Source organism: Hyaena hyaena, unplaced genomic scaffold, assembly GCF_003009895.1.
Source record: "Hyaena hyaena isolate Hyena2069 unplaced genomic scaffold, ASM300989v1 scaffold_853, whole genome shotgun sequence".
Classification (NCBI taxonomy): Eukaryota; Metazoa; Chordata; class Mammalia; order Carnivora; family Hyaenidae; genus Hyaena; species Hyaena hyaena.
This window is the reverse complement of record NW_024081486.1, coordinates 571,448-588,307: the sequence shown is the minus strand read 5'-3', so window position 1 is coordinate 588,307 and position 16,860 is coordinate 571,448. Positions and strand designations below refer to the sequence as shown.

Below are 16,860 nucleotides of genomic sequence, written 5' to 3'. Positions count from 1 at the left end.
CAAGAAAGAAAAAAAACTGTGAACTACTCAAAGTTATGAAGATATTATTGTGTGCTTTCAGAAGCTTTTACTCTGGGTTTTATGTTCAAGTCTATGATCCAACTCAAATTACTTTTTGTATATGGAATGAGATGTAGGGGTGAAGGTTCATTTCTTCTCCCATATGGATACCCAGTTGCTTGAGCACCCGTTTGTTAAAACAACTTTCCTTTCCCCATCCAGCTGACTTGGTACCTTGACTGAACATTTTTTGATTATGTGCAAGTGGGTCTACTTTAGAAATTTCTGGGGCGCCTGGGTGGCTTAGTCGGTTGAGCGTCCGACTTTCGCTTAGGTCATGATCTCGCGGTTCGTGGGCTCAAGCCCCGTGTCGGGCTCTGTGCTGACTGCCAGCTCAGAGCCTGGAGCCTGTTTCAGAGTCTGTGACTCCCTCTCTCTCTGACCCTCCCCTGCTCACGCTGTCTCTCTCTCCTAGAAATAAAAATAAATAAATTAAAAAAAAAGAAATTGCTATTTTTCTACACTTACATCAATACCACACTCTATTTGTTACTGTAACCTTATAGTAAGTCTTGAAATCAGATATGTACGTCCTCCAGATTTTTGAGATTCTTCTGTTTTAGACTTCTTGCCTTTCCATATGCATTTTATTTTACTTATTTGGGAGAGAGAGAGAACACGAGTGGGGGAGAGAGGCAAAGGGGAAGGAAGAGAGGGGAAGAGAGAGACCGAGAGAATGAATCTGAAGCAGGCTCCACACTCAGCATGGAGCCTGACATGGGGCTTGATCTTCGATCATGACCTCATGAACTGAGCCACAATCAAGAGTCAGATGCTTAACTGACTGAGCCACCCAGGTGCCCATCCATATGCATTCTAGAATAAACCTGTATGTTTTTTTTTTCCCCAAAAAAAGGGCTGCTCAGATTTTGAGTGCATGAACTCTATAGGCCAATTTGGCGACAATGGATTTTTTTTTAAGTTTATTTATTTTGAGAGAGTGAGAACGTGAAAGTAGGAGAGGGACAGAGAGAGGAGAGAGAAAAAGAATCCCAAGCAAGCTTTGCACTGTCAGAACCCCAATGAGGGCTTGAACTCACGAACCATGAGATCATGACCTGAGCCAAAACCAAGAGTTGGACTTTTAACCAACTGAGCCATGCAGGTGCCCCAGGGGACAATGGATTTCTTAACAACACTGAGATTTCTTAACAACACTGAGATTTCCAGTCCTTAAACATGATATTTCTCCCCCTTTATTAGGTTCTCTTAAATATATCACAGCAGTGATTTGTGGTTGTCAGTATAGAAGTCTTAGACATCTGTTGTTAGATTCATCCCAGGGTGCCTGGGTGGCTCAGTCGCTTGAGCATCCAACTTTGGCTCAGGTCATGATCTCACAGTTCATGGGCTCGAGCCCCGCATCGGGCTCTGTGCTGACAGCTAGCTCAGAGCCTGGAGCTTGCTTCAAATTCTGTATCTCCCTCTCTCTCTCTGACTCTCCCCTGCTCACGCTCTCTCTCTCTCTCAGAAATAAAAAAAATATTTATCCCTATTTACTTTACATTTTATATGACTGATATAAATGGTATTGTTTTTTGAAATCACAGTTTTTTCAACTCTCTGTGGCTAGGACAGAGAATTAGAATGTATTTCGTATAACGGTTTTGTATACTACGGCCTTATAAAATTTTATTACTTCTACTAGGGTCTTTTTGTGTAGAGGTTCCTTATGGTTTTGTACATATATGTGTTCTGCTCAGTATGAGAGCACCGCCTCTTCCCTTCATTTTGTTCTCTATCTCTTTATCTTGAGTTATAGCACTGGCTATACTGGAAATGGTGAGAGCGAATATCCTTGGCTTGTTCCCAATCTCAGGGCAATGGCTTCCAATATTTCACCATTAAGTATGATGTTAGTTGTGGTTCTTCCTGAGCGTACATGATCAGAGTCAGGAAATTCCCTTTATTTTTCGTCTGGTGAGAGTTTTTTTAATCATGGATGAGTGTGGACTTTTGTCAAGCGTTTTTGTGCATCTATTGAAAGGATGACATAATTTCCTCCTCTGTTACATGAATATGGTGAATCGCAGTGGTTTTTAAGTTTGTAATACAAGTATTTAAACATCCAATTTGAAATAATTCTAATTTCTCTTGTGCTTTCTTTTCTGTCCCACATGTTCTTTGGAGGTGTGTTCTTTACTATCCAGAGATCCATGGACATCCGTTTCTAATATAATGCTTTTTAAGACTTCAAATGCTTACAGTCTTCTGAAATTTATTGAGGCTTATTTTAATGACCCAGCATATGATCTATCTTGGTGAATGTTCCACGTATACTTAAAAACAATGGTGGAGGGGAAGGGGGAAAACAAGTTAAGGAGAGGGAGGGAGGAAAACCATAAGAGACTCTTAAATACTGAGAACAAGCTGAGGGCTGATGGGGGGTGAGGGAGAGGAGAAAATGGGTGATGGGCACTGAGGAGGGCACTTGTTGGGATGAGCACTGGGTGTTGTATAGAAACCAATCTGATAATAAATTATATTTTAAAAAATGGTGTATTCTATAGTCATTGGGCACAGGTTTTAAGTAAATGTCAACTAGTTCAGATATGTCAGTCTCTTCTGATGACTAATTCTGTAAATAATTGAGCAATTCAATAATTATCTAAATAATTTAACAACTGGTGTGGACTCTGAAAGGTGACCCAGATTTAGAGTCCCTAAAAAAACAAAAAAAGTGACCCTATTCATGGGGTTCCCATGTGTTTGGATATTTATAAGGAGTCCTGTCACATGTAGATATTGTTTCATATCATAAATGAAATTCAGAACCAAAAAAGTTACTCCTGGTGTGTTAGATTCATTTCAAGAGAGCGTACTATTACCTGAAATTCTTTTTCTTTTAATTTTTATTTATTTAAGTAACCTCTGGATTCAATCCTGGTATCAAGAGTTGCATGCTCTTCCAATTGAGCCAATACAGAATTCGAATATAAGTCCAAAATTAGGAATTCAAAGGACATATATGCATAAGATAATGTTTACAAAAAGTCTATTTTCTTGTGCGTGTGTGTGTGTGTGTGTGTGTGTGTGTGAGATACCCTTCTATAGATAGTTCCGTATTACACAGGGGAAAATGTATAAGAATACTGGTTGATGTTAAAATACAGAAGTCTTATGTATTAGGTGTAAGGTTAATAGAAAGGAATATTAGGTTAGCACTCATTACATCATGGTACCTTCATATATTAAGTTTTGAACACAGACACAAGTGTGTGTATGTGCGTATGTGTGTAGCCCAAAGCTAACATAAGGAAACAACATACTCAGAACTGAATGAAAATACACGGATAAAGCATTCTTGGACAGTAAGGTCAGTACCTTCAAAGTACATTATCAGTACTTAGCTCTGAAGCATCTCTTACAAGATATCATGGTATCTGAAATTCTCTTCCATACCTGTCTACCTCGTAGGAAAAGAGTTTAACATGTTTTAAAAATCTTTCTTCATTATTTTAAAACTATTAAAGGGAAAAAATTAAACCCTGGCCAACATGGTATGCTTGCAGCTCTATTTCTAAGCGCAGAGAAGTTCTTGCCCTATGTTGACTGTGACCTTGGTGGAGATTTAAAATTGTTAGCCTTTAAACAAGCAGCACACAGTCTGTTCATATTATACCTGTAATTTTGGCATTCCGAAACCTATAGTCACCGACTAAAATCTGCGAAGTATTCCTGGGAATCAGACCTTCTTTTCTTCTGTTTAGATTTTTCACCAACCTAAATAATAAACGAATTAGTAGCCAAGAATGTTAACAGAAACTAACAAAAAACCAACGAAACAAACACATTGTGCTGCCCTTCACGTTTTCACGAAGCTATTTCACATATTCAACAACCTTCATGACACTGAGCTTGAGTCCTTTGAGTAACCTACAAAGGACTTCGGTTACTAGCAAAAATGGTGATTACTTTAGTGATCCATCATTACTTTTCACCCTTGTGGGTACCCGTCCACCTTTGGAGTCAAAGTACATACTCCGTGTAGCATTTCAGTTAAAGTTATTGATGCAGCGAAGACAGAATTATTTCACAGCAAAGTTCCAGGAGATTTATGGAAGCTTCATTCAGTCCTCTTCCAAACAAGGTTTCCTTCCTGCTTTGGGTTCTCTATAATTACACAGTATATTCGGCAGAACCGTCTTTGCCATTGGTGCAAAACGACCTCAAATGCATTAGAATGGAATGGTCAGACTAACAAGTCAATATGTGAATTGATAAAGAGAAGGTGGCTGTGTCGCAAAGTAGCAAAGCATGGTTCCTGACACACAGTAGTAGGCATTCATTAAAAGTGTGATGGATTAATGAATGACTTCAATGACCAAATGTAGTATGATCTGTAGCCATGGCAAAGCCCGGTCTATGGGCTGAAATGTCTGAGCCAAAGGTAAACTGCCAAAGAGCATGCAGACTCATAGCATGTCATTCTTTCAAAGCATGTGTCACTCACCAAAGGTTAACATTCCTTTCAGTGAGCTATATAGGCATAGCTGAAGCAATGAAAATGAGATACTGATAAGAAATGAGATATTTCTGCTTCTTGAGACTGTATAACAAAGATACAAGTAAAGCGGGACATTTGATTAGATATCTGTATGCCCCCGGCGAAGGTCATCAAAAGCACTGAGAACACACCTACCATTGACCTTCAGCATCTTCATGGAGAAACTGAAAGACATCTCCATTTCTGATCAGGAGGTCTTCTGGGCCTCGCTTCCTGCCATCTGCTAGGGCTTTATAACTGCCTGGAGACTTTAAGGTTGTTTGGAAAAATCACATTACAAATTTGATTGTAAAACGGCTTGTGTAACTGCATGCTCTATGACATAAAGAATTCACTCTTGGGGTGCCTGGGTGGCTCAGTTGGTTAAACGTCCGACTTTGACTCAGGTCATGATCTCATGGTCTGTGAGTTCGAGCCCCGCGCTGAGCTCTGTGCTGACAGCTCAGAGCCTGGAGCCTGCTTCAGATTCTGTGTCCCACCCCCCTGCCCGCCCTTTCCCTGATCACACTCTGTCTCTCTCAAAAATGAATATTGAAAAAAATTATTTTAAAAAAAGAATTCACTCTTCACTTCAGCGGGAATAGTGGTGGCTGCAGCAGCCCATTGGGAACGAACAGACGTGGTGCCGTTTGCAATGGGGAAAGAAAAAACAGAGCATGGGTTCATTGAACCTGAAGAATTCATTTTTATTTGCAAAAAGAGAAGTACAGCATGAACTACACATAAAATAACAGAGCACAATGAATTTAACTTATATGAATTATAAGCACAAACCCACGGGGCGTCTGGGTGGCTCAGTCGGTTAAGCGTCTGACTCTTGATTTCGGCTCAGGTCGTGATCTCACAGTCTCGTGAGTTCAGGTCCCGCATCAGGCTCTATGCTGTGAGCACAAAGCCTGTTTGGGATTCTGTCTCTGTCTCGGTCTCTCTCCCTTTCTCTCTCTCTCTCAAAATAAATAAACTTTTAAAAAAAGCATAAACCTAGTGTGAAAATAATTTTTCAATACTGTTACTTGTAAACTCCTCTCCTGGAAAATTTATCTAGGCACATACAAAAGGTAGTGACCCTGAACAAAGACCAACTAACACCCTCAAAAGGACTTCTGGGATTTGTATCATTTTGCACAGTTAAAAGTAATGAACACAGAAGCTCGGGTCCAGTAAAAGCGCATTAAACCATACTGTCGTGCTTTACTTGGCCTTACTCTTTTGACAGCCATCATGTGAACTGGATTCATTAAGAAGCTAAATTATTTAAGGCCCACTGATTGCACTTCGCTACAAAGTAGAGAGAGAAGAAATAATTTTCAAGTCCAAAAGTATTCTTTAAGATTTTATTTTTAAGTAATCTTGGGGTGCCTGGGTGGCTCAGTCAGTTAAGCGCCCGACTCTTGATTTCAGCTCAGGTCATGATCTCGCGGTTGATGGCATCGAGACTCGCATCAGTGCAGAGCCTGCTTGGGATTCTGTCTCTCCTCTCTCTCTCTGCTCCTCCCCCGGCTCGTGCTTGCGCTCTCAAAATAAATAAATAAATAAATAAATAAATAAATAAACAAACAAACTTAAAAGGAAAACAAGATTTCATCTTCAAGTAATCTCTACATCCAACGAGGGGCTTGACCTCACAACCCCAAGATCAAGAGTCGCGTGCTGCACCGTCGGAGCGAGCCAGGCACCCCAAGTCCAAAGGTGTCCTGAGATAAGGATTTTTCCAGCACAGTATCTTACCCATTGAAGACGGGCATTTAAAAAGAGTGCCATAACTAAAAATCTTCTAAATGAAAGAATTATATGGTATCAATTCTTTGCGCAAGCCTAGGCATGAACCTGAAAACAACATCCACATCACTTGGGCCAAACATCTTTCAAGCAGTACTTTTCATCAGGCTAGTGGAGTGGCTCACTGCAACCCGTTTTGCTTTTTGGTTGTGGGGGTATTTGGAGGGGTGGTTGTAGTGGTGTATATAGAACACACTGCATCATTCTCTTGTATTTTCTCCTAAGTAGCACAACTTAGATAATGACTGTGAGAAGAGAGTGCTTATGGGTTTTTCTCCATTCCTGCCCCCTGCAACGAAAGGAGTAATCAACTCTGCCTATGTGCTTCGCTTCCAACACCATAGCTGGGAAAATGCTTACTCAACACCTTGGTAGTTCCTGATGAGCCCTTCACGGAGCATCTGCAGAAAACATTTAATCCCAAACTGGCTTCCCCTGGATTTTTGCTCACATGTGAACAACTCTCTCTCCTGTCCTCAGCATTTAATTAAGGAAACTACCATCCAAATATGTATCGTGGTCACTATTTCATTCAGAGAAAGAAGATTCTGTTACTTTTTTAAATGTTTATTTATTTTTGACAGAGACAGAGAGAGAGAGAAAGCAAGTGCAGGGCAGAGAGAAAGGGAGACAGAGGATCCGAAGCGGGCTCTGTGCTGACAGCAGAGAGCCCAATGCGGGGCCCGAACCCACAAACGAGATCATGACCGAGGCTGAAGTCAGAGGCCTCATCGACTAGGCCACCCAGGTGCCCCTAATTCTGTTACTTTTTTAAAGAAACCATTCCAGGGTCAAGGCTACGCATCTCTGTGATTATCCATGCCATCACTCCCTTATGCCAACATCAGAATGGCCGAATTGCATTTGCTCCCCTGAAGGACGCCAAGGAGGGGTCCACTACCCAGCAGCACTCCCACGCTCCAAGCTGCTGACTTCAGAAAACCGTAGATCTAACCCTAAGCAGTCCTAGTGGCCCCTCTCCTAACACTCTGCTAGGAGCCTAACCACACCACACACTATTTCTTCTAGAAGTTACTTTTACTCTAAAGCAAACTCTTTAGTTTTATGGGGTGTTCCCTGGCTCCGTTATGCTGATTCGGCATCATTAACACATGTTTTGGCAACCCACTAAAATATATTCCCCAGACATTATCGAATCGTTTCATACATGTAACATTTATTCCCTAGGTTTTCTGATCTAGAATCTCAACTGATCATTAAAGTAGATTTGACTCTCCAGTGTTCTCTGATTTTGTCTCTGCTGCTGAGATTGAAGACAGTGGTGAAGTTCAACAAAAGATAAAACCAATTGATGTACAAAGACTCACAATGATGCACCAGATGTCCCATCAACTTCACAAGGAGTGCCATGTATAGCTCAAACCAATTGTACTTACAGAGAGAAGTGCTTAGTACTGAATGTTCATGATAAGACTCGTTTCCAATCTTCCAGCTATGACACACACCTAATGGCCTCAAGGATATGAGGATATGGACAGAAGAATGCCCCCATGCGTCTCCCTACTGCATCGGTAAAACTGCCCCAACCGTTTTTATGTATTTACTTGAATATGGCATTACTGACCATGAGGGGCCTTTCTTCCTCTTCATTGTCATCATAAGAAGAATAGAAATAGTTGCTTGACCACTCGTCAAGGTCTTCAGAAATTTCTGCAGGTGATGACATCTGGGTCCAAACTAGAAGAAAAACACAGAGTTGGGGGGGCAGTTCCTTAATGGTGCTGGTCTACCACAGGGAGTGATGTAAAACTGACTGTAATCATCAAGGTGGTAACCTTCAGTGGCCCAGAATAGTATCTTTATATAATAAAGCCTCCAATCACACTGTACTATTCTAGGATTTTTGATATTTCAGAAAGGGCCTGGAATGTCATATACTTCTTTTACTTCTTAGGATGGTTTCAAGTTGGAGTTGGCAGGAGAGTTATTAAAAATAATAAGTTAAATCACATTCCAGAGAATATTGACCCTTTCTTATAGAATATAATCTCTTCTGAAGTTTTTTCCTATGGAATTTCTATTGGTCCTACTCAAATAGCACTTACAAAATCCTACCTAATAATATTGTTATCTTTGACCTGTCTTACTCCTTATTAGGCACAGACCATGGGTTATACATTGTATATGCATAAGAGCCCTGTGTGTAAGAGGTGCTTAATTCATAAAATATATTAGGGGCACTTGGGTGGTTCAGTCAGTTAATCATCAGACTTCAGCTCGGATCATGATTTTGTGGTTCATGAATTCAAGCCCCGCGTCAGGCTCTGTGCTGACAGCTCAGAGCCTGGAACCTGCTTGGAATTCTGTGTCTCCTTCTCTCTGCCCCTCCCCTGCTCATGCCCTATCTCTTTCTCTCTCAAAAATAAATAAACATCAAAAAAAATTAAAGGGGCACCTGGGTGACTCAGTTGGTTATGCATCCAACTTCAGCTCAGGTCATGATCTCGTGGTGAGTTTGAGCCCCACATCGGGCTCTGTACTGATAGCATAGAGCCCACTTCTGATCCTCTGTCCCGCCCCCCCCCCCCGTTTATGCCCCTCCCTGGCTCTTACTCTCTCTCAAAAAAATTAATAAAATAAATAAAAACATTTAAAAATAAAATAAAAATATACTGAATTGATAAAGATTAAGCAATCTAATACAGGCAGAGAACTAACAGAATGTCATCTTGGCCACACTAAACTGTTCATGTTATCTTGGAAAAGTCTGGTGGAATTTCTCTGACTTGGTTTCCTCATCTCTCTCCTTACTGTTCAAAGGGCCACCGCATCGATGACCTGAGGGAAGGGACTTTCAGTTGAACAAGGTTGTCATCGCTTGCTTCTCTTCAACTAGTAGAAAACTCCTCCGGACTGAGGACCGTCATATTTTAGTATCAAGTATCAGACATCTGTTAAGCATTTCTGTTAAGCATTTCTCTAGAAAAGTCCATGTAGGTGACCCTGCCGAGTACTCCTAGAGGAATCTATATTTCTCTATTATAACACTGTAATCGCTTGTTGAATTATCTTTCTACTCTCCTGGCTTCATAGGGATGACCACTGAGTGTATCTTTTTTTTTTTTTTTTTTTTTTAGGTAGGCTTCACACCCAGGGCAGGGCCCAACACGGGGCTTGAACTCACGCCCTTGAGATCAAGACCTGAGCTGAGATCAGGAGTCGGAGGCTTAACCGACTGAGCCACCCAGGCACTCTGCAACTGCATGGATCTTACGTAGACTGCATGCCCCAAGCTTTGCATGGTTCCTGCCACATGGCCTGTGTTGTATTTGTTGAATCAAACAGCTTGTTTGAAATCAGCTTAAATGACATTAATTAAAAAAAAAAAATTCTAGCTGTAAATGACTCTTCTCCATTTATTACAGCTATGGTAAGTGATGTGTGCATTCCTTGAAGCCAGGATATGTTTTCTTCATCTCTGTACTGTGTAGTAGAGGCTCCCATACTTGAGCACACATCGGAAGGAATCACATGGTGGGGGCGTCTGGGTGGCTCAGATGGTTAAGCATCTGACTTCAGCTCAGATCATGATCTCAGGGTTCATGAGTTCGAGCCCCACGTCGGGCTCTGTGCTGACAGCTCGGATTCTGTGTCTCCCTCTCTCTCTGCCCCTCCCCTGCTCACGCTCTGTCTCTCTCTCTCAAAAATAAACATTAAAAAATTAAAAAAAAAGAACCACATGGAAAACATGTTAAACCACAAATGGCCAGGTCTCACTCCCAGAGTTTCTGACTCAGAAGCCCTGGGGCAGATGCAGAGAATGTCTTCCTTGAAAGTTCCCACATGATGCTGATGCTACCTGGCCAGGCACCCCAGGCTGCAGAGCCCAACAGTTCTCTTGCACATGGAAAACAAAAGGGCCTTATGAAAATGGATCAATTTTGCTTTCCTTATACTAAGGTAGTAGACAGGCAGATTTTCCAAATTAGCGACGGGAGGAAACAGCGTGCACAGCCACACGACCGCTATGCGTACCTGTGTTTGCTTCGGCCTGAACCAATGGGACAGCCTCACGGACATCCACCACCGCACCACCGTGTTCCGATTCGGTTTCCTCGGCACCCATAAAAGATCTGTGTTGCCTTATGAAATAGTCAATGTGTAAAATCAGTGAGCTTTTATTTATTTTAAGAGTAACAAGAAATTAAAAATGGAATTTCTTCCACTGATCACATGCGTTTAAGTACATGCTCTGAGGGGGGTGCCTGGGTGGCTCAGCAGCTAAGTGTCTGACCTGGGTTCAGGTCATGATCTCACGGTTTGTGGGTTTGAGCCCCGCATCAGGCTCTGTACTGACAGCTCAGAGCCTGGAGCCTGCTTCGAAATCTGTGTCTCCCTCTCTCTGCCCCTCCCTTGCTCATACTATCTCTCTTTCTCTCTCAAAATAAATAAATAAACTTCAAAATAAAATCTTGGGGGCACCTGGGTGGCTCAGCAGGTTAAATGTCCAACTTGGGCTCAGGTCATGATTTCATGGTTTGTGGGTTCGAGCCCTGCATTGGGCTCTGTGCTGACAGCTCAGAGCCTGGAGCCTGCTTTGAATTCTGTGTCTCCCTCTCTCTGCCCCTTCCCTGCTTGCACTCTGTCTCTCTCTCAAAATAAATTTAAAATATTTTAAAAAAATAAAAAGGAAAAAAAGAAAAAAAAAGAACACACTCTGAGAATCATTCAAACACAGCTGATTTCCCCCTTAATCTCAGCAGGGTCTCTATTTTTATTTATTTAAACATTCATTCATTTTTGAGAGACAGAGTATGAGCGGAGGAGGGGTAGAGAGAGAGGGAGACACAGAATTTGAAGCAGGCTCCAGGCTCTGAGTCATCAGCACAGAGCTTAACGTGGGACTCGAGCTCCCAAATCACGAGATCATGACCTGAACCAAAGTCAGATGCTCAACCGACTGAGCCACCCAGGAGCCTCAGGGTCTCTCTTTAATACATAGGGAAAAACTTACTCCCTTCAGGGCCCACGACAAGTATATTGTTTAAAATTCTTATCACGTGTTGTATTATATACTTGAAATTTGCTAACAGATAGATTTTTTATATGATTTTTTAAAAGTTTATATTTATTTATTTTGAGAGAGAGAGAGAGAAAGAGAGAGAGAGAGAGGATCTCAAGCATTCGCTGTGTTGGTGGAATGTGGCTGGAACTCAAGAACCGTGAGATCATGACCTCAGCCAAAATCAACAGTATGATACTTAACCAACTGAGCCACCCAGGCACCCCCACTAAGAGGTAAACATTAAGTGTTCTCACGACACACAGAAAGGATGGTTGGGATTAATAGATCACAAGGGGGTGCCTGGGTGGCTCAGTCGGTTAAGCTTCCGACTTCGGCTCAGGTCATGATCTCACAGTTTGTGGGTTCGAGCCCCGCGTCGAGCTCTGTGCTGACAGCTCAGAGCCTAGAGCCTGCTTCGGATTCTGTGGTTCCCTCTCTCTCTCTGCCACTCTGCCGCTCATTCTCTCTCTCTCTCTCAAATGTAAACATTAAAAATTTAAAAAAAAGTTCACAGTGTATATGTATAGAAACCAAGTTCTACTCTTTAAATATACATCATTTTTAATTGTCGACTGTAATTCAATATGGCTGGGACAATGTAAACAAAAAAATCCTATAAAAGGAGGAATTTATTGGTACGTGTAACTGAAAATCTAAGGATTAACACTGAACACGATGGATCCAGGAGCTTAAATAACGTCATCGGGAATCTTTCTATTCCAGCACAGCTCTTCCTCTGTGCGGCCGGGACTGCCAGTCTTTCGTCATTCTTACAACTCTCTTTCTCCAATCGGATTGAAGGTGGCCAAAACTACTTTGAATGGAAAGCCATGAGTGCAGCCACTTTCTGCCCACACGCTACTCTCCCCAGGATATACTGAGGACAAAGCAGCTGTAATCATGTTTAAAAATCAGTTCGGCGGCACCTGGGTGGCTCAGTCGGTTAAGCGTCTCACTCTTAATGTCGGCTCGGGTCATGATCTCGCAATCGTGGGATTAAGCCCTGCGTCGGGCTCTGTGCTAGGTGTGGAACCTGCTTGAGATTCTACCCCTCTCTCCCCCTTCTTGTCCCCCTCCTGTGCTCATGCGTGCACATTCTCTCTCTCAATAAATAAACAGGTAGACAGATAGACGGGAATAAAGAATAAAATAAAATAAAAATTAGCCCAAACTCTCATATTATTTTTAACATCCAGGGGAACTATGGGATAACATATTAAGGACGATTAGGCTCCAAGTATAAGGCTAGAGCTGAGAAGATGATGTATTGATGGAATTTGGTGAGTTACTCCCAAATGAGAGGGTCATTTATGTCTGAAATACTTTATAATGACATCGTCTCATGTACATACAGAAAATAGAAGATTCCAGAAGTGATATTAAAGAATAATCACTTACGCATCATTCCGCTGAGAAGAAAGCTGATCTTGTTCTGTTAACTGATTATGCTGCTTTCGTTTTTTAACTGTGAAAGAAAACAAAGCTTAGGGGAGCATCATTCAGAAGCCGCACTTCTTCCGTGAATACCAATGGCCTTCACACGTGCACGCACATACACACACACATGCACACGCCATTCCCATTAGAATTAACCATCACAGACTTGAAATAACCAGGGGAAAAAGGCCAGTCTGGATTTGAAATATGGAAAAGGACTGGACTAGATAATAGTTTATCAAGAAATTCAAGTTTAGAACTCTAACCATCACCGTGCACACATTACCTGAGGCCCTTGGCAGAATTGACTCATGGGAAGGACTCGGGGTTAATACAGTTAGTTTGCTGAGTTACTTCTCAAGCACTAGAGCTCACTTGCTAGTGTAAAGTTCATTCTCCAAGAGAGTTTAAACAACCCCTTGAACCTTGCTCTTCTACTAATTGGTTTAACAAACCCTTTCACTATAAATAGTATAAAGTAAATATCAGCACCATTCCCTGTACAATCACCCAACTGGAGTCAATGAGCTGTTACTGTACTCCTTGTTCTGAAGAATGCATGCCTGAAATTACCTGTCATAAGTTCCTGTTGCTTCAACAAAATGCTTCTTATTTCTTTTAGCCACGTCATTTTCACATCAACATTCGGAGCCTGAAGATTTTAAAAGGGGCCGGGGGAGGAGAGGACAGGTTGCCTTTGAAAAAGAATGCTTCGTAACAAATATAACTAAGTATATCAAACAGATGCACATCGTAAACTGCCAAATTCAAACTCTACTGTCTCGATTCCTAAAACTTCTAAGAAGCAAGTAAGTAGTCCTCAGATGAGATGAAAGAGTCCAAGCCATTCTGAAACTGCCCTCAGAAAAGAATGGTCAGGTGAAACAAAATATAATGCTCAGAGAAAAAGCGGAATATAATCGAACTTATTTTTCCTTTGTAGGGGGTCCTTTTAAAAATATAAACGTTTTTATGTTTAATGTTGGTAAAATGAAACAAGTTCTCCTGTTTCTGAAAAGATAATCTACTGCATTCTTGACAACTTACAAGTTTGTAAAAGGGCAGTAAAAAGTCTTATATGTAAATCAAACCAAGAACACGTTTTTATGAATTCTCATCACCTAATACAGAACTAAAACGAAGAAAAAACACGGAGCCTTTTCAACAAATAACAGCACATTCACAGATCACAAGTCATGATGTAATAAGTGTTTACATTTTGAAATGTTCTCATTCCTCTCCCCTTCCCTGAAACAGGATGGACCTTACAGCACATCAGGCCGGGGCTTTAAGCGTATTTTTAAGTTTATGTTTTTTCATCATGATAAATGTGCTCCTAAGTAAATTTCTGAGAGACAATGATCAAATCTGAACCGTCACAGCACCATATCTCGCAATCAGAACGCCAAGCACAAGAGGAACTCAGAATGATTAGAAATCTGTAACTCTAGAGGCTTGACCGGGGACAGAGAAGTCCTGCCAAGTTCTTGGCTATCAGCTCCAATTGATAAGTATCCTAGTGTAGCTGTAAAAGCTCAAAGGCCTAGAGAGGCACCTGGGTGGCGCAGTCAGTTAAGCATCTTGATCTTGGCTCAGGTCATGATGCCACAGTTTGTGAGTTCGAGCCCCACGTCGGGCGTCTGCACTGATAGCGTGGAGTCCGCTTGGGGTTCTGTCTCTCCTCTCTGCCCCTCCCCTCCTTGTGCTCTCTCTCTCTCTCAAAACAAACAAATAAACTTAAAAAAAATTATTTAAAAACAAAGCCCTAGAAAACACCATTGGTACATCTCAAGTTAAAGAAAACCTGTGCTACTGAAAAAATGCTTAATCACATCACAAAATATATTAAATAATATTGAAGTGACCTAAGTGAAAGGAATGAGAACTTTTATAATGGCACCAACATTGCTTTTGTTTGCAAATTCACACTTTTGTATCTTAATGCAGGCTATGGCTTCTAGAATGATTCTTAAATGACCAACCTGGACAATATAAACTTCTTCCTTGTCCGCATACCAGATCTCAAACTTGCGGTTATCTCCTTTCACATATTCGGTGATGCCGACTTCATCCATCTATAATATTTTAGTCAAGATTTTCAGGAGCGTTGTATTTGGAATATGAAATCGCATTCAATCTACACCTGTCACACTCTAAGTGAAACAGAATTTCTCCCTTGGCAAAATACACATTCTGTATCCAAGCATACGAAATGATAAATCCAACCACAGACCCGAGCATTTCAATGTTTTCACGGAACCATGTGCTTATAGTATAGATGAGATGCTCCATTCCCGTGATCGAAACAAATGTTACAAATCTGAACCTCCAATTAGCCTCCACCCCCCCCCATAAGATCGACTCCTGTTACAAATTAACTGTACACTATTAAAACAAATTATTGGGTCAACACAGAACTCAAAGTAATTAAACATCAATAAAAAAAAGCTCATCTGAAATTAATTTAAATGATTACTTTTAATAATCATTTGTCAGATAAATTCATCTCACATATTATTACTTATCTCTGTAGAAGCCTTATAAGTGATAAACATCCAAGTTATGGAGTGGGGGGAACCCAGCTAGGAACACAATGGTCCCTTCTATTGCCACCAGCCTCTCAGTCTCTCTGGAACACAAACTATCTGCCATAGGACAGTGAGATCTTCTTGTAGCCAGTGAAATTGGTTTTTTAATGTTTATTTATTTAGTTTTGAGAGAGAGAGAGCACCAGCAGGGTAGGGGCAGAGAACGAGACACAGAATCCCAAGCAGGCTCCACACTGTCAGGGCAGTGACATGGGGCTCGAACTCATGAATCATGAGATCATGATCTGACTGAAATCAAGAGGCAGACGGTTAGCTGACTGAGCCACCCAAGTGTCCCAAACAGTGAAGTTTTTGTATGCAATATCCCCTCCTTACCACAACTTTTCGTTTCCGTATGATTGTACACAGCACAAACTCTTCCATTTTCTTTCATCCTCTGCTGCTAATAGCTTGGTTCATTCTATTCTGTGCAATTTCACTCCTTCATACACACATTCTCTTTTAGTCTTCTTCTGCCTTCTCTTTTTGTTCAATTCCCATCTAATTATCTAAAGGAATATCTCATTCTCTGTTCCATTTACAAGTCCCCCAAACAGTGCTAATCAGAGTTGATAAACATTAAAAGTACTGCCAGTGGGGCGCCTGGGTGGCTTAGTCAGTTAAGCGTCCAACTTTGGCTCAAGTCATGATCTTGCGGTTCGTGGGTTCGAGCCCCGCATTGGGCTCTGTGATGACAGCCAGCTCAGAGCCTGGAGCCTGCTTCCGATTCTGTGTCTCCCTCCCTCTCTGTCCCTTCCCCTGCTCATGCTCTGTCTCTCTCTGTCTCTCAATAATCAATAAACATTAAAAAAAAAAAGTGCTGCCAGTGAGGTCACCATATCAAGGGAAAGAAAAGGGGGACCTATGGGTGGCTCAGTCAGTTAAGCATCCAACTTCAGCTCAGGTCATGATCTCATGGTTTGTGAGTTCGAGCCCCGTTCTCTTTCCCTCTCTGTCTGCCTCTCCATTGATTGTGCACGTGTGCTCTCTCTCACTCTTTCTCTCTCTGAAAATAAACACTAAAAAAAAAGGAGGAAAGAAAAGAGATTATGCTTAGAAACGAAATGAGATGGGGCCGCCTGGGCGGCTCAGTTGGATAAACGTCCAACTTCAGCTCAGGTCATGATTTTGTGGTTTGTGGGTTCGAGCCCCATGTCGGGCTCTGTGCTGACAGCTGGGAGCCTGGATCTTGCTTAGGATTCAGTGTCTCCTTCTCTCTCTGCCCCTCTCCCGCTTGTTCTCTCTCTCTCTCTCTCTCAAAAATGAATAAACATTTAAAAAGCATCTTAAAAAAAGAAATGAGATGTATATATACACGCGTCTGTGACGCCTACCCTGAATGTGGTCAGATGTTATTTCCAGAATCTCCAAAAATACCTTTTTTTAAGGTTTTAAGTTTATTTACTTATTTTAAGAGAGAGAAAGAGAATCCCAAGCAGGCTGCATGCCATCAGTGCTGAGCC

The 16,860-nt window shown here is 41.6% G+C and overlaps 1 protein-coding gene across 1 annotated transcript in view; it reads right to left on the bottom strand.

Annotated features, from left to right (window-relative positions):
* MCF2 (MCF.2 cell line derived transforming sequence) overlaps nt 1–16,860 on the bottom strand; it is an 84,136-nt gene that overhangs the window by 3,313 nt on the left and 63,963 nt on the right. The window contains exons 23-30 of the mRNA XM_039219997.1: nt 14,792–14,884; nt 13,383–13,461; nt 12,771–12,837; nt 12,217–12,219; nt 10,343–10,449; nt 7,932–8,044; nt 4,703–4,815; nt 3,683–3,783 (exon numbers count right to left, since the gene is read on the bottom strand). Of these exons, the coding sequence (XP_039075928.1) occupies nt 3,683–3,783; nt 4,703–4,815; nt 7,932–8,044; nt 10,343–10,449; nt 12,217–12,219; nt 12,771–12,837; nt 13,383–13,461; nt 14,792–14,884 (676 nt within the window). The remainder of the gene's footprint in view (nt 1–3,682; nt 3,784–4,702; nt 4,816–7,931; nt 8,045–10,342; nt 10,450–12,216; nt 12,220–12,770; nt 12,838–13,382; nt 13,462–14,791; nt 14,885–16,860) is intronic.